General features: G+C 37.3%; 1 protein-coding gene across 5 annotated transcripts in view; it reads right to left on the reverse strand.

Moving 5' to 3' along the window:
- The window catches only part of KDM4C (lysine demethylase 4C), a 596,944-nt gene that overhangs the window by 64,531 nt on the left and 508,222 nt on the right, over positions 1–24,191 (reverse strand). For all 5 annotated transcript variants that reach the window (XM_077148206.1, XM_077148204.1, XM_077148205.1 and 2 more), the window contains one exon: positions 18,505–18,690. In XM_077148206.1, coding sequence (XP_077004321.1) covers positions 18,505–18,690 — 186 coding nt within the window. The remainder of the gene's footprint in view (positions 1–18,504; positions 18,691–24,191) is intronic.

The raw sequence follows: 24,191 nt of genomic DNA on the forward strand, positions 1-24,191 counted from the left end.
TGATTGTATCATCGCATGGCTTCCCTTTTAAGTGATTCCAGATGGCTTTTATTTCTCATTGGTCAGTTGTTCTTTCATTCCTTGCTTATTGTTTATAACAATAAGATTAAATAGGCCCTGAGTTAAGATCTAGAAAGCACTTGTATGATTAAAAGGCCTGAGCTCAAATACATTTTTTGTGTCATAAACTTAGGTTAATTTGGTCATTTGTTGTCTAATTCTGGTTTCTTATATGGTTTTAGATATCTGAGCTTTTGAATAAGAGATCCCCTAAAAATCAAGGTTCCATAGTGGGTGAATGTTAACACATGTTAAAAAACACTTACAGCCCCAAGATGGCTTCAGAGTTATTTTAAGGGCACTTCAGCAGGCACTGTCTATTTGCAAAATACATAAGGTATCCCAGACAACATATGTCCTAATATTTTTCAAGGGAATCCAGCTGTTTCTGAGAAATACATTTGCAATAATGTTATTTCACTCAAATAGATTCAAGGATAAAAATTCAGAGTCTGGGGAAAGGCAATAAGCTAAAAGCAGAGATTCTATCTGATACACCTGGTAACTGACTCTACTTTCAGCCCCAGATGAAGAATTAACCTGGCTAACCCTGAGTCTGATTCAAGAAGCAACTGCTTGCAAAAATTTCCTTAAATGGAAAGGCCTAGAAAGCTAAGAGTAAATTATCTCAGAATGGAGATATAAATCCTAGATCTAGAGAAAATGTACCATAGCAAAAATATGGCTTTTATTCAGATCCAGCACCAGCCAACCCCACAAAGAGAGCCCCCCCCAAGTGGAAAGCCCCACTGGGGAACTATGAGCAGGGGAAATGCCATGCCAAGGTGTGCTGCCTCTGCTCTCCCTATGCGGCCTCTCTACTTCTGGTATGTTTCTGTATCCTTGGCTAATAATACCAGCAACAGAAGCATCTGTTGCATCTTCACACAAATATAAAATCCCCTTAAAACTCCTTGAAACTCTTTAACATCAGAAGTGGATCTGTAACTGCTACAGTTGGTGTCAGAACTGCAACAGGCACAAGGACCCTCACCAAGTGTTCCAATTCGAAAGAGGTTAAAGTAGGAAGGGTAAATTGAATATGGCTTAATGGAGACAGAAGCTTCTGGCCTAGGGACTGTGAGGTCACTGTAGGAGGTTCTAGGGAGAATAATGTTAATGGAATTTGTCCTCTTCTGTCTCATAGTTAGATCCAGCGCTTAATTAGCAGGCCAGCCCAAGGCAGGATGGCCAAAAGAGGAAGTTCCCTGGCTCTCCTTAACTGCACTATATAAAAAGGCAAGAATAAATAGGATCTCCAAAGGGCATTAAGCCAGAAACATGGGAAATGTGCTGCACATTCCCTCAAGTCTCTGTTGTACTAATAGGAGGCATGGAGAAAGGATTTTATGCTGCTGACCCTGACCTTTCTATGAAAATGGCTAAAGAAGAGGAGTTGGAAAGTAGCATTCAGGGGTGTTAGAGGACAATTTAAAATTTATTTGTAACATGTTAAATGTTTCTCCTCACAAGCAAATCTGGCCTTATATTTCTATCAAATGGGATAAAGTTACTGAGGTCTCAAATTAATATGTCTACTTTGAAAAGGGAGAGGTATTTCTTTTTTAACAAATCTCTGCTTGACTTAGACTAGTCAGATTCAGGTGTGACTCACTGGCTCCTCTGTTTTGTTTTATTTTTTAAGTTCTTGCTGAGAATTCTTTACTCTAGACCTTTGCTTTGGTTAGAATTTTCTCTTTGCTTTTCAGTAATGTCCACGCAATTTCAACACACCATGTGAAAAAACTTGTGGAAAAGAAAAAAACACACATAATGACCAAATAATTATGCATAATTCAGAGGAAAAAAGAGTATGATTGGTCATGATGAACTTTAAGGAACAGATGAACATGAGGTAGCAATAGTCCAACTGTTAAAGGAAAACAATCACTAAAACAATACCACTGACTGCAAAACTCAAATTAAGTGTCAGTTAAATTCTGGTTCCCTTTCTTAAAAGGATGGGAGAAACTAAAATGAAGACAGGGAAAAGCCATGGAATTTAGCTCCAAACAAAATGAGGGAAAACAAACAGGAAATGGAAAGAATTGGACTACACCCATAGCTGCTTTTGTTGTATCAACACCACTGAAACCAAGGCAAATCATTGGATTTAGAAGGCCGCTAAGGTAACTAGTTTCTTAGTTACTAGTTTCTGACTGCCTCTTAAGGTTTCCTCTCTCCCTTTCCCCTACTTCTGACAGGTTACCACATCCTGCGAGTCTATCACACAAGTATCACCAGAATCAAGACCTTCATCTCATCCTATGACACGACCACTGTGGAAACCCAGTTTTCCATCTCAAAGCTGGATCAGAGCATCAGCTTCCTGACTAGGTTTCCTGCTTCTAGTCAGGGTCTTCTGTCTAATCCAGCCTCCACTCTACCTCAGGACTGAATTTTCTAATACTGTTGTGCTCATAAACCACCTTTGGTAGTTCATTAACTATAGAATAAAGTAGAATTCTCTTAGTTTGGGGTAAAGCAGGGACAAAGGAGTCCCAGGAATCCCCTGAGACCCACGAAGAAAGGAGCTGCATCTGGGATGAGATATTCTTGAAATAAGACAACTAACAGCTCTTCCTCCTTGGTCTCAGCACTGTTTCTTTGTGTGTATGTGGGTGTGTAATGGGTAACTGACATTTGCACCCAACCAATGGGTATTTGTGGGTCTTGATCCTGGGGAACCTTCCCAAAACAATACCCTCCTTGCCAATGCCTATCTTCTCTACAAAGGACACACTTTTCTATCCTTCACCTCTGCCCTAAAAATGGATCCTTACTTAGGCAAGCCACTCTCCTATATTGAAAAAGGAAGGGAAATACTTTAATTCAGAGGGATATAAAAAAGAGTGGTTCCATTGTATACAAGGTCTTCACCCTCCAATTAACCCATCTATCTCTCCAGCTTCATTTCCCTATCACTACTTCTACCCCCACCCCACCACAATCCCAACTTACCCTAAACCCCAATCATACTGAATTTTTCAACCTTTCTCAGATAAACCATGCCTTTGCAAAGGTTTTGCTCTTTGGTCTCCCAAAATATTTCATTTATACCTCTATTATAGCCTACCCTTATTATGGTATAAAGTATAGCAGCTAAGAGACAGATCTCTGAGTGAAATTGTCTGGTTTTGAATCTTGGACCTTTCATTTACTAGCGGTATAATATATAGCAAGTTATATAAACTTAAACACACATTGTCTCAGATTCCTCATCTGATGGAATAATGACAACATCTACCACAATGGAGCTTTGAAATGAGATAATACATATATTGACTTTAGAACAGAGCTTGTCATGTTAAGTAAATGTTAACCATCATTATCTCTAAAAATATATGTCTGCTTGAAATGTGTATGGATGAAGCCTGGTCAAAGAGAATGTTTGAGGTTGTGTTAAGAAATAAAAAGAATAAAAATCAGAACATTCCATGTTGTCCATATAGCCTAAATTAAAAGGTTTAAAAGCTATTTAACAAGGCGGACAAGGCGGCTCAGTAGGCAGAGTTCTTGCCTGCCATGCCGGCGATCCAGGTTCAATTCCTGGTGCCTGCCCATGTGGAAAAAAAAAAAGTAAAGGCTATTTAACAGAAGTACTCCATGAGTAATCTTTATGTTCAGATAAAATTTTTTGATGACCTGGCTAAATAACCACTGAGATAAGAAAGGAGAGACTGGCAATATGCTTGGAAAATTTGTTATCAAAACAGTTTCTCTCAAATACTGAAAGTCTTGGAAAGTGGCTTATTTTCCTTAGTTTTTGTTCAGTTTAAAATGTTCAGAAGAAGGCACAGTTTCTAGCCCCTCCTCAAAAGATTTACAATGTCTTAAAATATAGAGAATTATGCTGAGAAGAATTATGAATTTTGATCTTAAAGGAACAGAGCTGATAAAGCAGAAGGAAACCCTCTGAAGAATATGTGTCTTGTTATTAGGAGGCTGGCACTGGGCACGAGACAGACAAGAAAGTGGTTGAAACAGGATGTCCAACTTACCAGGCTCAGACCAGTCCAATGGCCACCAACAACCAAAAACAATACACATCCCAGAGCCAAATGTCAAACTCTTCTGTTTTGCCTAAAAATCCTAAATCTAAGACACTGGGTATCTGAATCACACTCTGAGGTACCATGTGACGAATGATTTTATACCACTAAGTGCCCTGTATTTTCAGTTGCTTTAACATTTTCCCTTGAAAGGAAGTAAGTACTTCTTGTTCTTCTCAGATGGAAAGTGCTTAACTGATGCTAAAGGAACAATGTTCTAGACATACAAATATTGGAACACTTGACCCAAAGAGTTGAAAGAAAAAAAGAACAAGAAAAATGAAGACATCTAAATTTTTTATCAAGAACATAATTTAAATACATGTAGTGGAACAAGTTATAGTGTGATACTTCAAGGTTAGTTGAGCAAATAACAGATAGCACTTAGGAGAAACTGCACTAAAAAGTTCCCAAATCAGAACAATGTAAAAATAAACTTATCGGGCCACGGTGGCTCAGCAGGTAAGAGTGCTTGCCTGCCATGCCCGAGGACCTGGGTTCGATTCCTGGTGCCTGCCCATGTAAAAAATAAATAAATAAATAAATAAAAATAAAAATAAACTTATCAAAGATGAGGTTTAAATTGGACCTATCGACATGAACTCAATACTTTTGAAAATAAAACAAATTTTCTGCTCTGTCCTTAAAGTGGCTATTAAACCATGCTGCCCTACAGCCAATGCTTATAGGAAAAATACCATTGAAAAGGGTCACCTTGGTGCCAGATTTGGTCTCAAATACAATTCTCAAATACATTTCTCAACAAAAAAGAACCCTGGGCTACATGATGAGTGACATATTCCATGTTAGGGAAAATAAAATCCAGATTCTCTTAGCATTTCTTGTTGAAAGAAAACAATGATAGTTTAAAAGATGTGTGGAGGAGTTTTTAAAGATGGAAGAAAGACATCACCTTGAAGAGGCTTCAACTGGTCCAAGTGTGTGACAGCAATACCAAGAAGATATTTGTTCTAGTTTGCTAGCTGCCAGAAAGCAATATACCAGAAATGGAATGGCTTTTAAAAGGGGAATTTAATAAGTTTGCTAGTTTACAGTTCTAAGGCTGTGAAAACGTCTCAATTAAACAAGGCTATAGAAATGTCCAATCTAAGGCATCCAGGGAAAGATACTTTGGTTCAAGGAGGCCAATGAAGTTCAGGGTTTCTCTCTCAAGTGAGAAGGCACATGGCGAACACAGCATCATTTGCTAGCTTTTTCTCCTGGCTTCCGGTTTCATGAAGCTCCCCGGGAGGTGTTTACCTTCATCATCTCCAAAGGTTACTGGCTCGTGGACTCTCTGCTTTGTGGTGCTGCAGCATTCTCTGCTCTCTCCGAATCTCTTTCATTCTCCAAAATGTTTCCTCTTTTATAGGACTCCAGAAACTTATCAAGACCCATCCAAATGGGTGGAGACATGTAGTCACTTAATCCAGCTTAACAACCAATCTTGACTAAATCATATCATCCAGGGAGATGATCTGATTAGTTTCAAACATACAGTATTGAATAAGGAATGGGATTTTGATTAAAACATGGCTTTCCTAGGGGACATCTATCCATTCAAACCAGCACAACATGGATAATTACTGGGTCTGTGAAGGCTATCATCCATGGTGATGCTCAAAAAGGTCAAATAAAACAAACTATCCTAACCAGAGTCCCATCTATTAATGTAAATCAATGGAATGATGCTTGATTACAAAAATTCAATCATGCACCCACTCATCATAGGTATAAGTAGTACAATATGGTAAAGAGCATTTGTAATCATGATCTTCAGGCCAAAACCCTCTACTAGAGTGAATTGGATTAAAGAGTTATAAGTCAGAGTCAGGGCTGGCTCTGGTAAAAAAAACTTTCTAGGATACCAAAAACTGAAGAAACATATTGTTCAGGTATCAATTTGGGAAACTGTCTCTGCTTTCTCTCCCTAGATGAGTATGTGGTCTTGCTGACCTTAATTTTGGTTTAAGAATTAGGGTAACCTCAGATTTTAAAAGATTTCATTAAATGAGATGCATAAATAGTCTGTTTTCCTAAATAAAACAAAAGTTGGTTCTTTGAGAAGATCAATAAAATTAACAAACCTTTAGCTAGACTGAAAAAGAGAAAAAGGGAGGGGATACAAATAACTACAATCAGAAATGAAAAGTGGGACATTATTACTGACCCCTCAGAATTAAAAAGGACTGTAAGAGGGTACAGTGAACAAGTGAAAACCAACAAATTAGATAACCTAGACGAAATGTACAAATTTCTAGAAACACACAAACTGTCTACACTAACTCAAGAAGAAAAGATCTCAAACACACACAGACACACACACAATAACTAAGAAAGAGACTAATCAGCAATTAAATACCTTCCAAGAAAGAAAAGCCTAAGACCAGATAGCTTCACAGAGAAGTTTTACCAAATATTCCAAGAAGAATTAACATAAATCCTGCTCAAATACTTCCAAAAAAATTGCAGAGGCAGGAACACTAATTCTTTCTATGAAGCCATCACCCTCACACCAAAGCCAAATAAAGATACCACAAGAAAAGGAAATAATAGACCAATATCTCTTCTATACATGGATGTAAAACTCCTCCACAAAATAGTAGCAAACAAAATCCAATAGCACATTAAAAAAACTACATCAGGATCAAGTGGGAATCATCACAGGTATGCAAGGGAGTTCAATAAAAGAAAATAATGTAATGTGCCATATTATCGGAATGAAAGGGGAAAAACCCGACATTATGATCTCAACTGATGCAGAAATGGCATTTGACAATTAGAAAACTAGGAAAATAATAAAATCCCTTCAATATAATACAGGGCATATATGAAAACCACCCAGCTAACATCATACTTAATGGTGAAAGGCTGATACATTCCCCCTAAGACCAGGAACCAGACAAGAATGCCTACTGTCACCACTGTAATTCAATATTGTATTTGAAGTTCTATACAGAGAAATTGGGTAAGTAAAAGAAATAAAAGCCACCTAAACTAGAAAGGTAGAAGTAAAACTTTCCCTATCTGTAGATAACATGATCATATATTTTTTAAAAATCCTGAAAAACCCACAACTAAGAACTAATAAATGAACTCAGCAAAGTGGCAGGGTACAAGATCAAAACATGCAAAAATCAGTAATGTTTCTATATACTATTAATAAGTAAGTTGAGAAAGAAATCAAGAAAAAAATATTTAGAAAAGCAACTAAAAGAATCAAATATCTAAGATAAATCTAACCAAAGATGAAAGGACTGGTATGCAGAAAACTATGAAATGTTGCTAAAAGAAATCAAAGAAGACCTAAACAAATGGAAAGATATTCCATATTCATGGACTGGAAGATTAAATAATGTTGAGATGTCAATTCTACCCAAAGCAATTTACAGATTCAATGCAATCTCAATCAAAATTCCAAAGGCCTTGTTTTCAGAAATGGAAAACCCCAATCATCTAATTTATCTGGAAGGGTAAGGGGACCTAAATATCCAAAGCCATCTTGAAAAAGATCAATAAAGCTGGAGAACTCACTCTTCCCAATCTTAAAACTTATAACAAAGCCACAGTAATCAAAACAGCACAGCCTGGCACAAGGACAGACATAATAAACCAATGGAATTGTTCACAATGGAGAGTTCAGAAATCAACCCTCACATTTATAGTCAACTTATTTTTGACAAGGGTACTGAGTCCACTCAATGGGGGAAAGAACAGTATCTTCAACAAATGATAATGGAAAAGCTGGATATTCATATGCAAAAGAATGAAGCTGAACCAACCACCACTTCACACCATATACAAAAATCAATTCAAAATGGGTAAGAACCAGAACTATAAAATTTCTATAAGAAAAAAATAGGGAAGCATCTTCAGAAACTTGTTTAGGCATAAAGAACCAGAACTATAAAATTCCTAGATGAAAACACAGGGAAGCATCTTCAGAACCTTGCTTAGGCAATGGTTTCTTAGACTTCACATCCAAAGCACAAGCAACAATAGAAAAAATAGGTAACTGGGACCTTATCAAAACAAAAAACTTTTGTACCTCAAAGGACTTTACCATGAAATTAAAAAGACAACCTACTCAATGTGAGAAAGTATTTGGAAACCACGTTTCCCATAAGGGCTTAATATCCAGAATATATAAAGAAATCCTACCACTCAACAACAGAAAGACAAACAACCTAATTTTAAAATGGGTAAAAGACTTGAATAGATATTTTTACAAAGAGGAAATACAAATAGCTAAAAAGCACATGAAAAGATGATCAACATCACTAGCTATTAGGGAAATGCAAACCAAAACTACAATGAAATATCATTTCACACCTACTAGAATAGCCACTATTAAAAAAACAGAAAGGTACAAGTACTAGAGAGGAAGTAGAGAAACAGGGACACTCCTTCATTGCTGGTGGCAATGTAAAATACAGAATTACCACATGATCCAGCAATCCCCCATTAGGTATATACCCAAAAGAACTGAAAGCAAGGACTCAAATAGATATTTGTGTGCTGATGTTCATAGCGGCATTATTCACAATTGCCAAAAGACAGAAACAACCCAAGTGCCCAGCAAATGATGAATGGATAAACAAAATGTGGTATATACATACCATGGAATATTATTCAACTGTAAAAGGAGGGAAGTTCTGATACATGTGACAAAATGGATGAAACTTGAAAACATCATGGGGAGTGAAATAAGCAAGACACATAAGGGCTGTATGATCTCACTGATATGAAATAATTAAAATAAGCATCTAGAATATTGGTTACCAATTGACAGGGTAAGGTAGAGAATAGGGAATTAATACTTAAATTATACAAAGTTCTATTTAAGATGACGAAAATGCTTTGGTAATGGATAGTGGTAATGGTAGTACAACATTGTGAATGTAATTAACAAACATGGAATTGTATATTTCAATGTAGTTAAATGGAGTATGGATTGTACAGGTATTTGGTCTGCCAGCTGTTCATTAGCTGAAATGTTTAAGCAAGGAATTTAACCTGAGCTTGGTTCCCTAAGCCCTAAAATGAGGAAAATAATATTTGTGTTGCCTTGTTCATACAGGACGGCACCAGTAATAGAAGTATGAATACAAAGTCTATTTCATGAGTTTATTTGGGAAGGTATATTAAAAACAACATTATGAAGAAGGCACTTACACGAGAGAAAGCTAAGCTCGACATAAGTAACTTGCACAAAGTTGCACAGTCTGTTACTGAAAAACCTGTGTGAACCCCAATTATTCTGTCACCAAAGCCTACGATCTTGTTCATACCCCAACATGCATTCAGAATACATAAAATAAGGTATTGCTGTAAATGGGAAATCTGCATATGTAAATGGGAAATCATTACACTCATAAAAAGTATTACCATAATTTTTTTAAAAGTTGCTAAAGTTAATTTTCTGCAAAAGCTTATCAACTCAAGAAAGTACACAAAAATGCAGCTTACAGCCTAAAACAATGGAAAAATATTGAAAATAACTTTAAAATAGAGACGACAGATAGTGATCTTCTTTTGCACATTTGAGCATTCACATACATCCACTCAGAGTACCAACCCACAAAAGTAAACATCTCTCAAGATGCCAATGGAAAATGTTAGAATTATTACAAAAAGCTGATAGAGTCATTGTATGTGGGTTAGGGTTCTACAAACTAATGCTGACAATCTGGCAAGCTACTCACAAAAGGTTATTAGAGATACAGACCAAGCATGTTAGGATGTAAATAGCCTATGGCCAAGTCTTCCAGGGATATCAAAGAGTTGCAGGTCAGCATAACTGAATGTCTGTCTGTATAATGCTGTAGCCTCCTTGTGTAGCAAAACAACAATTATGGTAAACTTGGAAGCTACCAAAGGCATATCAATTATCTGTATACTGTCATAGTGTTTCTGAGCATTTAAAACAGAGGAAAGATTTCGCTTACCAAGATAGGTAGCCTGCATTACAGTAAAACCACATGTGATTCGCTGGCAAACACAATTTTCTCAGAAATAAGATTAGTGCTGAATGAAATGCAAAAGACAGAGTAAGCTGATGTCTAAACTTCTCTTCTATGAGAGGTTCATTTCTATACAGCTTTTCTATGAGATTTTCCTCACCCTTCCCAGGGCCTCCACAATGATCCTTATTTATCCCTTCTCAAGCAGCAAGGCCCCATACATTCTTGACCATCTTCACCCCCTAGAAAAGAAAAAAATAAGACCCAAAGCAAGACTTCCAGGAAGATAGTAGAATAGTATAGGCTGAATTCATACCTGTTCCATAGAACAACTAGAGAATTAATAGAAAAACAAGTGGGATAGCAATGCCAGGGTGCAAGTGACCAAAGAGAGTATCCTACATTATACAGGAAGTTTCTGGATGAAAAAGTAGAGGATCTCAGATGGACAGAATGGGTGAGTGTGCTCAGTTGTGAGCACATCAGGGAAAAGAGATGGTGTGCAGAAAAGTGCCTGCCCCCCTGGCAAGCTTGGGAAATCAGCTTCCTGATCTCGTAGCCGGGAGCTCCTGTGGGAAACCCAGAAGCCCACAGACTTCCTTTCCCTGCACACAGAGACCATCCAAATACTGCAAAGTGCCTACCATTCCCCTTTCCCTACAGAGGCTTAGAGCCCTCACAAATGGAGGGTATGAGGAAGCAAAACCGCACTGTGCCCACACCCCATGCATCACACAGTACACAGCCCCGAGGCCCGTGCTACACCCCCTGCCCCATACCACATCCTGTGCCATGCCCCACATTGTGCCATACTGAGCCAACATACATTTCTGTGTTGGCTGCTGGCAGCAACAGCCAAAATACCCAGACCCACAGCCCAAGGTCATTACAGTGGAAGCCTGGGGGCCACCAGATCCAATGGACTCACAAGTGGAATTTCCAATGAGGTGCACACTTCCCACACCCTAGCCCAAGGGTTGATGGCTTTCAGCATACACTGGGATGAGGAGACCAGGCTACAATTGCATCTGTTCTCCATCCAGCTCAGCTGGCCCCTGCAGGTAGAGAGGGTGAATCTGAGGGGAAAAGGAGGCCCAAGAACACCTTTTGCCAGGAAGAAGCAGAAAGTGCAGTCTGGCAAACTACCTATCTGTCTAGTTTTGAAGAGATCCTCAACTGGAGATGCATCCCCTGCATAAGGTTCAGGCCTTGGTTTGGCAAGAATTACTGACAAAGAGCACAAGGAAACCTTCAATGCTAACCCGGGCAAACAGAAAATTTTAGGTGAGTGAGGGTAATCAACTCTCAAAATAACCCTATCAAGATGATCAAAAGCCTCAAAGTCAAGAAGAAAATCACTAAGCATATGAAGATACAGGCCCAGCCAAATGAGCAAATTAAAACATGGGAGTAGATACAGAATTTGGAACAACTAAAAAAAGCAGTTCATAAAAACATCCTAAATGAATTCTCTGGGTTAGCTAATATCATGAAGGATATCAAGAAGACACTAGCAGAGCATAAACAAGAAATGAAAGAATAAATAGAAAAATAGCAGATATAACAGAGATGAAAGTTACCATAGACCAAAGTAAAAACATACTAGAGATACACAGCAGATGTGAAGAGGCAGAAGAAGGAACAAGCAAACTAGAGGACAAGACAACTGAATTTGAATGCACAAAAGAACAAATGGAAAAAAATGATCTGGATCCCAGGGAAATGATGAATAACATAACCCAAATATAAGAATCACTGGTATCCCAAAAGGAGAAGAGTAGAGTTAAAGGGCTAGGAAAATTAGTTGAGGAGATAATGGGGGAAAATGTCCCAATCCTTACAAAAGACATAAATATGTAAATCAAAGAAGCCCAACAAATCACAAATAGAATAAATGCAAATAGGCCTACTCCAGGACACATACTAATGAGTCTGTAAAATATTGAAGAGAGGCAGAAAGTCCTGAAAACAGCAAGAGAAAAGTGACTTACTGTAATAAGCCTGGACTTAGTCTGGACTCAGTCTGGACTACTCAACAGGTACTATGGACGCAAGAATATGGTGATATGATATATTTAAGAACCTGTAAGAAAAAGACTTTCAGCCAAGAATTCTTTATCCAGCTAAGTTTTACTTCACAAGCAAGGGAGAAATAAAAATTTTCACAAACAAATGCCGAGAGAATTTGTCAACGAGAGAAGTGTCATACAAGAAATACTAAAGGGAGTTCGTTCAGTCAGCGGACAAAAAAATACTGGAGAGGGAGGTGTGGAGGAGGGCACAGAATGGGAGAGTACCGGGAAGGGTAATGTAAAGGATAAAAAGAGAAGGAAAAGAATATATAGATCTGAAAAATAAAGATCAAAGAATAAGATGATAGATTCCAGAAATGCCTTTACAGTGATAACTTTGAATGCTAATAGACAAACTCGCCAGTAAAAAAAAAACGAACTAGCAGAATGGATTAAGAAATATGATCTATCTTATGCTGCTTATGAGACTCATCGTAGATGCAAGGATACAAACAGAGTGACGTGAAAGTATGGAAAAAGATGTTCATGCATACTATAAACAAAAGAAAGCAGGAATAGCTATACTAATATCAGACAAAATAGACCTTAAATGTAAAGATATCATAAGAGATGAGGAAGGACACAACATATTAATAAAAGGGAAAATTCACCAAGAAAAAACAACAATCATAAATGTTTATTTTCCTAATCAAAGAGCTCCAAAGTGCATGGGGCAGATGTTGGCAAAACTGAAGGGAACAACAGAATATTCAACAATAATAGTGGGAGACTTCAATACACCACTCTCCTCTGTACATAGAATAGCCAAACAGTAGGATTAACAAGGAAATAGATAAACAATGAGATAAAGGAATTAGACCTAACAGACATAGATTGTTACACCCTAAAACACCAGGATACACATTCTTCTCTCAAGACTGAAAGCCTTACTCCTAAGAACAGGAACAAGACAAGAATGTCAACTGTCACCACTATTATTCACCATTGTACTAGAAGTTCCAGCTAGAGCAATCAGGGAGGAAAAAGAAATAAAAGACATCCAAATTGGAAAGGAAAAAGCAAAGATTTCATTACTTCCAGATGACATGATACTATACTTGGAAAATCCTGAGACATCTGTCATTCTTTTGGTTATTGATAGACAGTTCTCCCATGCCCATTTAATGAAAAGATTATTCTGTCCCAGTTCAGTGGATATGAGGGTCTTGTTGAAGATCAATTGACCACAGATTTGGTCAACTACCTCCACATTCTTCATTTGATTCCATTGGTCAGTACTTCTATATTTGTGCCAATATCATGCTATTTTGACCACTGTGGCATCATAGCTACTAAACAAATTCAGCAAATGACAGGACACAAAATTAATATGCAAAAATCAGCAATATTTCTATATACAAGTAATGACCTAACTGAGGGGAAAATTAAGGAAAAAAATTCCACTCAAAACAGAAACAAATACAATCAACTATCTAGGAATATACTTAACCAGGGATGTAAAGGACCTGTACACGGAAAATGACAAAACACTGTTAAAAGAAATCGAAGATCTAAATAAGTGGAAAGACATTCCCTGCTCATGAATAGGAAGGCTAAATGGAATTAAGATGTCAAGCTACCCAATTGCTCTATAGAGTCAATGCAATACAAATCAAAATTCCAAACATCTACTTAAAAGACTTGGAAAACTAGTTATCAAATTTATTTGGAAGGGAAAGAGACCTCGAATAGCTAAAAATATCCTTAAAAAAAAGAAAGACGTGGGAGGACTAACACTTCTTGATTTTAAAAATTATTACAATGTCATAGTGGTCATACTGGCACAAATATAGAAGCCATATTTATGCCATATATATGGTACTGGCACAAATGTAGAAGCACTGACCAATGGAACTGAACTAACAGTGTGGAGACAGATGACTATGCTGGTTTAAAAAGATGTATGTACCCTAGAAAAGCCATGTTTTAATCCTAATCCCATTTTGTAAAGGCAGCCGTTTCTTCTAACCCTTATTCAGCATTATATGCTTGAAAGTGTAATTAGATCATATCCCTGAAGATGTGATTTAATCAAGAGTGGTTGTTGGGCTGGGTTAGGTGGAGGTGTGGTCTCCACCCATTTGGGTGGGTCTTGATTAGTTTATTGGAATCCTATAAAAAGAGGAAACATTTTGAAGAACAGAGAGATTCAGAGAGAGCAGAACAACACAGCCATGAGAAGCAGAGTCCATCAGCCAGGAATCTTTGGAAATGAAGAAGGACAACACCTCCCAGGGAGTTTCATGAAGGAAAACCAAGAGAGAAAGCTAGCAGATGATGCCATGTTCACCACATGCCTTTCCAGATGAGAGAGAAACCCTGATCTTGGTCACCATGTGCCTTCTCACTTGAGAGAGAGAGACTCTGAACTTCATCGGCCTTGTTGAATCAAGGAATCTTTCCCTGGATGCCTTTGATTACACATTTTTATAGACTTGTTTTAATTGGGACATTTTCTCGGCCTTAGAATGGTAAACTAGTAATTTATTAAATTCCTCTTTCTAAAAGCCATTCTGTTTCTGGTACATTGCATTTTGGCAGCTAGCAAACTGGAACAATGACCAAATCTGTGGTCAATTTATCTTCAACAACACCCTCAAATCCACTGAACTGGGACAGAATAATATTTTCAATAAATGGGCATAGGAGAACTGGCTATCAATAACCAAAAGAATGACAGAGACCCCTTATCTTACATACTATACAAGAATTAACTCAAAATGGATCAAAGACCTAAAGATAAGAGCCAGTACCATAAAACTCCTAAAAGAAAATACAGAGAAACATCTCTAAGACCTAATAATAGGAGATAGCTTCTTAAACTTTATACCCAAAGCTTAATCAATGGAAGAAAAAATAGATAGATGGGAATGCCTCAAAACCAAATGCTCTGTGTCTCAAACGACTTTGTTAAAAAAGTAAAGAGGTAGCCAACATAACGGGAGAAGATATTTGGAAACCACATATTAGATAAAGATTTTATATCTTGTGTACATAAAGATATCATAAGAATGAACAACAAAAGAAGAAACAATCCAATTATGAAATGGGCAAAAGATATGAATAGATATGTTTATCTTTATTATCCATAAGGGAAATGCAAGTTAAAATTACAATGTATCACCTCACAACTATAAGAATGGCTGCTATTAAACAATCAGAAAACTACAAATGTTGGAGAGGATGTGGAGAAATTGGAACACTTATTCATTGCTGGTGCAAATGTAAAATGATTGGTACAGCCACTATGGAAGACAGTTCGGCAGTTCCTTAGAAAACTAAATAACAAGCTTCCCTATGACCCAGCAATACCACTACTCAGTATATACCCAGAAGAGCTAAAAGGAATGACACAAACAGACATCTGCACACCGATGTACATAGGGGAATTATTCACAATTGCCAAAAGATGGAAAAAATGCAAGTACTCATCAGCAAATGAATATTAAACAAAATATGGTATACACATATGATGGAGTATAATGTAGCAGGAAGATGAAATAAGACCCTGAAGCATAGGACAACAAGATGAACCTTGAAGACATAACGCTGAATGAAATAACCTAGATATAAAATGATAAATACTGTATGGTTTCACTATTATGACCTTGATAAAGGCTTATAATGTAGACCATACAGGACCTACAGGTACACAGAAGCTAGAAATGGGTGAAGTTAGCTAATGAGGTTGAAGTTAAATATAAGGGAATGGATAGACGTGAAGGCAGTTCATTAGTGGATTTATAAGTAATACTGCCATATTGAAGGTTCACATGATTGAAAGGGATTGTAGAGAGCCATGTATCCCATGGGTTATCACTATAAATATAAATAAGTTCTTCCATGAACTACTTCAAAGGCCCTAACCTTATACAAACAGTCAATAATTGAGGGGTATGGGGAAAAACTACTATTGCATGCTATGGCCTACATTTAACAGAAAGATATCAACAGCACTACAGCAATACCAGGGGTAAATAATTGGGGGAGGGTGGTGGCAAGAGTTATGGGGAAGTTTAGATTTTCAATTTGGTGAGGGTGTGTTTATCTGTTATTATTCTCTTTGGAGAAATAAAAATTATTTAAAACTGAGAATGTTTGGGATTGTACGACTATGTGAGGATACTGTGAGATTTAAAATGCTTACTCTTGACATTATCCATGATGTCCAATGGATGGAGGTGGCTGAACAACATACTGATTGAGACGCAGAAAGGTGAACTGTGGGGTATACATATGATGGAATATTGTGCAGCTACAGAAAGGAACAGAGTCCTGAGGCATGTAACAAGGTAAATGAACCTTGGGGACATCATGTGGTGCAAAATCAGTCAGAAATAAAAGAACAAATATCATATGGTCTCTTTTAGAAAAGACTTTGGGGCCTAGACTGTAAACTCTTACAGCAATCACATTTAGTTCTTAGCTGTAAATGTTATTTATAGGTTTTGAGATGTGCTATATATGTATAACCTGGTATTTCCCCAGAACTTTGGATACCTGTGTGACACGAAGACTCAGAGCTGGAGTTCTGCAGGTCTGAAAGTCAGCATTCCTACACACAACTACGATTAAAGAAACTGAAAAAGAGATTAGCCTTCAATTAGAGATAAGAATGAAACCCCCATCTGGTCAGGACTAAGTTAAATCAGATTATAGGGTAAAGGATGATATTGTATGTATTTTATAATTTCATGTACTGTATAAGAACACAGGAAGAGAGATTTATTTTGTCTAAAACTTAAGTTTTCTGTAGCACATTATCTAACTCAACCTGTCCAGATAGCTCATTTAAACAATCCAAACACATGGAACCCAGAATGGGAATGAAGGCTTGTAATTCTGTATAGTTTAATATAACACCCAGATACAACCCAGAGTACATTGGGTAAATAATTTTAAAATATTGGTAAAGTTCCTAAGGGACTGGAGAAAAAATATAGAACCATTAAACTTTCCCACTGGGAAAAAACTTGATACTATATCAAACATTAGGTACTCCCAAATTATTATGTCAAGTCCTTCGTCTTGAGGCTTGTTGTGATCAAACTTATTTCTGTAGTGGAAAAGCTAAACCTACCTACAGATATGCCTAAAAATTACTTCCAGAAAATCTCTTTTGTTGCTCAGATGTGGCCTCTCCCTCTCTCTAAGCCTAAGTCTGCATGGAAAATCATTACCCTCCCCACTATGTGGGACATAACATCCAGGGGTGTAAGTCTCTCTGGCAATATAGACATGACTCCCAGGGATGAGCCTGGCCCTGGCACTGTGGGATCAACAACACTGTCCTAACCAAAAGGGGGAAATGAAATCTAACATAACGAAGTTTTAGTGGCTAAGAGAGTTCAAAGAGAGTTGAGAGGCTATTCTGGAGGCTACTCTTAGGTAGGCTTCAGGTAGATACTTCTAATTACTATGGTGTGCCCAACCAAAACCATTCCTGTCAACCCAAAAGAACACATAGGGCTCTAACTGAAACTCTACAAAAGTTTCACACACCAAGATTACTTTCCAGAAACCTACAATCTCCAAATAGTTTCTAGGCCAGAGAAGTCCTGAAACCCAGAGGGGCCAGCATGTCCAAGAACATCAACCAGTTCCATCTCTCTATTCCATAATTTTGACACTCCTTTTAAACATGAAAAAGTTGGAATGGGCAGAGGCCAAATCTCCTAAAGACTGGGAGAAGGATCAAAGGAGAAGGAGGAGTTATAACAGAGAAGAAAGGATTTAAAAATGAGTATGACTGCTGAATCAATATATTAATATTTCTTTTAGTTTCCAGTGTCTCAGAGCAGCTAGGAGGAAAAACCTGAAATCGTGGAACTGTAACCCAACGAAAATTTGAAATCTGTTCTATAACTACTTGTTACAATATAATTTGAAATTTATTCTTTTCAATATATATGTTATATTTCACAATAAATAATGTTAAAAAAAAAGTACCAAGGCCAATATATATGCTGGTACAGATTACACACTGCGTAATTCCAGCACTCATCTACCAAAAATGGTGTCTTCTCACCCTAGATACATGCAGTACACAATCTGTACAAACATACTCAGTAGCCCTGATCTAGGTTCCAAATCCAGAAATAAAGAGTTTTATTCATTTATTTGTTCATTCACTCAGCCAACTCAATAAATATATACTGTGTCTGGTACCTGTCAAACACTGACAGGCCCTAGGTAAATACCAGTAAATAATAAAGCACAATCCCTGCCCTTAAGGAACTCAGAGCCTAGACATGTTAACAATGAGTATCATTACACAGCGAAGTATGTTAGGCCTGGGGGATGTAGAGAGGGGCCATGAGCAGTCTTGGTTAGCAGGGAAGGGAGAGCAGGGCTTACCACATTTGGGTTGACCTTATGTCGAAAGCATGTGATGTTCACCACATATGGCCAATCATCAGGCTCCATCAGCACCCCAGCGGCATGGGCACATGTGACATGGAAGGAGGCTGGGCAGCGACCATAGGAACACTGGATGCATGCCCCAGAGATCTTTTTAACCCGTTGTCTGCAGAAGATGCATTTCTGGAGGGATAAAATAAAGAGCATCAATTTAATCTCTGTAAACCAGCCAATTTCCACACTCTACAGAATAGCTCTTAGAGTTGGAAAAAACTGGTTGCATCAACAAGTCCTCACCCACAAGGGACTCCAGCAGTGAGAGCAATGGTGGCAACACAATCTGCTCGCTTTAATGGAAACATGCTTCCACAGCCACACATTACCTGACATATGTTTAAATATTTCCTGTGGCAAGAAAGGCCAAATCCGTTTGCAACACACTTCTCCAGCACAGAGTTCAGGAAAATCTCCCAAGTGTGGTCCTATAAATCACCCCCCAAAGCCAAAGCTACTTCTATTTCACCTCCTGAATGGGAAATCCAGCTGTGCATTACAAGACAGAATACGGATTTGGGAGATAGGCACACACTCCTAAACTAAATGAGGGCTTCAAAACTACCCGGATAGCATACAGATAGACTAAGTTTTCCATTTACAAGTAAATGTAAAATCTGAAAAGGGCCAATGGGAAACTGGGGGCTTAAGTGCTTAATAATCCAGATCTGAACCCTTTATGACTGATGTAAAAATATGCCTCCAAAAGACAGAAAACTGAAAATCACCCCAAAGGGCACAACTTTGATCAATGTCTATTGCTGACCATGCCTGGGGAAGAAAAAATAAAAATAAAAACAGCAATAATGAGTACCCCAATTCTTATATTAAATTTTACACAATTAGTCCTAAATAGTATTATTACATTTGTTATAAGAAATAGGGAAGATCAAACAGCTTCAGAAAATGTAAAATTTGTTAACACTTGAGGTTTAGAAAAAATGGTTGTAAAACAAGATCAGGGTCAGGTTTGGAAAACAGAAAAAACAAATGATCAGAAAGCTCAACTTTTCATCCATAGGGATAGAAAGGTCTGCAATCTGATCAAATGCTGGCCACACTCCTCTTCTTTTACAGATATTTTTTTCCCCTAGGACAAAAACAGTACTTAGCTGAATTGTACATTAAAAAAAAAAAAAGGATACTTAGACCCCATGATTTCGTGGAGCTAAAATATTTTATTAGAGACCTGCAAGAATGAATGCAGAAATGGCAGGGAAAAAAAAGACAAATATTATCATGCCTAAATCATATGGACTAACCATAATATAAAAACTCAGTGAACTGAAGTCAAGAACATAGGTTATCAGGTTGGAGGCTATTGTAAAGGGCCTTAGATTATAAGCTTTTACAACAGTCACATACATTCAGGAGGCGTAATGGTTATTTCTAAATTCTGAGACAGTGAACTGGTCATTCATTCCCAGAAACTCTGGGTATTTATGTTACACCTGAGACTCAGAGTTAGAGCATTGAAGCCATGAAAGTCAGCAATACCCCATAAAAGAACTGTTTAAAAAGTAATCAGACTTTTTTTATTTGTTTTTTCGTTCTGTTTTTTTTAAGTAATCAGACTTTGAGTTGAGATATGAATGAAGCTGATATGGATAGGACTAAGGTAAATCAGAATACTGGGTAAAGGATAATATCATTCATAACGTCACCTTATATGTGAGACCAAAAGGAGAGATGTTTATTTGGTGCAAAATTTATATTTTGGGTAGTGCATTTCCTAGATTTAACTTGTATGGTCAGTTTGGTTGAATACCATAATATATGAAATCTTGAATAGGGCATAAGATTTTGTTGTATTGTCCAGCTTAGTGTGACGCCCCAATAAGTCCCAGAGTAATTAGGGCAGTGAATAAAAGAAGTATTTGCAAAGTCTACTTGTGGGACTGGGGAAAAGGAGGAAATATTCAGCTAGCCCATTTGGAGAATTTCTGATATTCTCACAAGCAGTGGGGACAATCAAATTAATAGGCTGAGCCCTTGAACTTGGGCTCGCCTGTATGATACTTATTCCTGTAAAAGATAAGCTAAGAATACTTAAAATTATGCCTACGAGTCACCCCTAGAGAACCTCTTTTGTTGGTCAGATGAGGTCTCTCTCTCTCTAAGCCAACTTGGCAGATGAACTTATTGGCCTACCTCCTATATAGGGCATGACTCCTAGGGGTGCAAATCTCCCTGGCAACATGGGACAAAAATCACGGGATGAGCTGGGACCCGGCATCAAGGGATTGAGAAAGCTTTCTTGACCAAAAGGGGAAAGAGAGAAATAAGACAAAATAAAGTTTCAGTGGCTGAGAGACTTCAAACATAGTTAAGAGGTTATCCTGGAGGTTATTCATATGTGTCATATAGATATCCCTTTTTAATTTATGGTATATTGGAGTAGGTGAAGGGAAGTACTGAAACTGCTGAGCTGTGTTTCAGTAGCCTTGATTCTTGAAAACAATTGTATAAAGATTTAACTTTTACAATGTGGCTGTGTGATTATGAAAACCTTGTATCTGATGCTCCTTTTATCCATGATAAATGAGTAGAAAAATATGGATTAAATAAATAAATAAATAATGGGGGGGCAAAGGGTAAAGTAATTTGGGTAGATGGAAATATTAGTGGTCAATGCATGGGAGAGGAAAGGGATATTATATGTATGAGTCTTTTTCTTTTTATTTCTTTTTCTGGAGTGATGCAAATGTTCTAAAAAATGATCATGGTGATGAATACACAACTATGTGATGATATTGTGAGCCACTAATTGTACACCATGAATGGAATGTATGTGTGTGAAGATTTCTCAATAAAAAAAATTAAAAAAAAAAGAATCAATGTGTACTTAACTTCTGATTCTTCTTTGCCCTGACATCTGATTAGTGATTCAGTCTTACAGATTTTATACCGTAATCTTGATCTAATCTCTCCCTATCCATCTATCCCTACTGCCATTGGCTCTGCTCATGGTTCCTTGCGCAGCCTAGTAATGGCCTCCTAACTGGCCTCACCATTTTTATTTCATTCCATTTTGATTTATCTTCATTGGGGCTGTCAGAATGATTTCTTTATAACATAAATCCAATGTCACCCTCCTGCTTAATGTCCTTTAATGACGTCTCCTTGCCTCCAAGATATTCCAGAAAATAAGAGCAGCATGAGATGGAAGAGCAAGGTAATGATAAAACTGGGCTTATTTCTCACCTAATTCTAATATCTTGTCATCTTTTTGGAAATTCCAACTATTTGAAATGTAATGGTAGATATAATAGCAAAAACTTAGATCAGGAACCCAAAGCATAATCAGACAATCTTTAAAAAGCCTGATTGTACTATTAAGATGCCAACATTTAAATAAATTTATACATTGACAGAAGTATGAAAGGAGAAACTATTTCGTATTTTCTTAATTAAATTGGATTTTTTTTTTGTACACTGTATGGCAGGGTCACATTTCATTATTTTTCCATGTGAGTATCCCATTATTACAGCATCATTTGTGAATTTTTGTTTGTTTGGTTTTGGGGAAGTGCATGGACCAGGAATCAAACCCGGGTCTCCCATATGGCAGACAGGAATTCTACCACTGAACTACACTTGCACACCCTAAATTGGATTTTTTTAAGCATAGAAAAAGTAGTATGACTTTGTGAATTAATGAACTAGTATCTCCAAACTTCTGCTAATGTTAATTTTCTTATTAACCACATCCTGGAATTCCAAATTAGAAGAGAAAATCCCCAAATCTCTCAGAGACCAAAAAAAAACCCACATCAGATTACCATCAGTACTCTGCATCACTACATGTTAAAAGACAATGAAATTATGAAACTTAACCCCACAAAGGATAGACTAAGCCTACTTAAAATTAGGCCTATGAGTCACCCCCAAGAGAACCTCTTCTGTTGCTCAGATGTGACCTCTCTCTCTAGCCAATACAACAAGCAAACTCACTGCCCTCCCCTTCTCTACATGGGACATGACTCCCAGGGGTGTGGACCTTCCTGGCAACGTGGGACAGAAATCCTACAATGAGCTGAGACTCAGCACCAAGGGATTGAGAAAACCTTCTCAACCAAAAGGGGAAAAAGAGAAATGAGATAAAATAAAGTATCAATGGCTGAGAGATTCCAGAGTCAAGAGATTGTTCTAGAGGTTATTCTTATGCATTAAGCAGATATCACATTTTTAGTTAAGGTGTAACAGAGAGGCTGGAAGAAACTGCCTGAAAATGTAGCGCTGTGTTCCAGTAGCCATGTTTCTTGAAGATGACTGTATAATGATACAGCTTTCACAATGTGACTGCGTGATTGTGGGAAAAAAAAAAAAAAGACAATGAAATAATGCTTTCCAGATTCTGAAGGAAAATAACACTTGGTGTATACTCAGTCTAATTATCACTCAAGTGTAAAGGCACGTTGTAAAGTGGTATATTTAAACCCAAGTATTTCAGTAATTATGTTAAATGTAAATAGACAAATTTTTTTCTATAGAACAAGGGTCAACAAAATGTTTTCTTAAAGGGCCAGATTACAAATATGTTAAGTTTGCAGGCCATACAGTTTTGCTTACAACTCTCCACCTTAGCGCAAAAGCAACCAATGATGAATGTGGTGGCACTCTAATTAAATTTTGTTTATAAAAACAGGTGCACTGGCACACATTTGAAATTAGTGAACCGTGAAATTATTGAATTAGTGTTTAAGAAAGATCACTCCAGCAGCATAGGTGGAAAATGCTGACACAAATGGCATGAAAGAGTAACTTTAAGGTCACTTTTCTCCTAGCAAGGGTGCCTGAGACATTATGCTGCTTAGTCAATGTTCACTGAATTAAATTAAATACAGGTAAGCAGATGTTGGTCAGGTTAGTTGTCCTGTTCATCTGTTTCTTCAATAGTGAAAAAAAGACCAGTTATCATGAATCTATGCTACAGGGACATTAGAGTATGTCTCAGAATCACTGGGAAGGCTGGTTAAAATACCAATTGCTGGCCCACACTTTAGAGTTGAGGAAATCTAGGAATGGGGCCTAATTTGCATATCTAAGATATTCATAGTGATGCCTTGCTGATGATGCAGGGACTACAGTTTGAGAATCACTGGGTTCAAGGGTTAAAGAGTTAAATGGTGTTGATTATTGATTATTCTGAGAGTCCCTAGTATAAAGGAATTTAGGAAATGCAACTTTTTTTCACCTATTCTCTGTGTCAAGAGCTGAGAGAATCCTCAGGCAAGAATGATTTATAGAGCATAGTGCTTTCTTGGGGGACTGGATTTCCATACTTATTCCAATGGCATAGGCCATTAAAGCTACTAATGGATTGAGGAATTAATGAAGTAGCTGGCAATGAGGTTTTGTGTATCATTAGATTCCTTGAGCATACAGCTTGGCAGAGGGCATCAAGAAATGATGAGCTGTGAAGGAGTTGGAGGTTCAAAGCATGTCCCTTCTCTTTTTTCTCCTTTTAATATGACTTGTAATATGATTTTGTTCTTTCACCAATTTTAAGAATTCTAATTTTCTTCCATAAATAAGCAGGTAATCTCAAAGGAGGCACAAATGCTTTTTATTTTAAGTACTGTTTTTCTATAATAGAATAGCTTATGATAATATATTAGCTAAATCCT

Source organism: Tamandua tetradactyla, chromosome 2 (genome assembly GCF_023851605.1).
Source record: "Tamandua tetradactyla isolate mTamTet1 chromosome 2, mTamTet1.pri, whole genome shotgun sequence".
NCBI classification, from domain to species: Eukaryota; Metazoa; Chordata; class Mammalia; order Pilosa; family Myrmecophagidae; genus Tamandua; species Tamandua tetradactyla.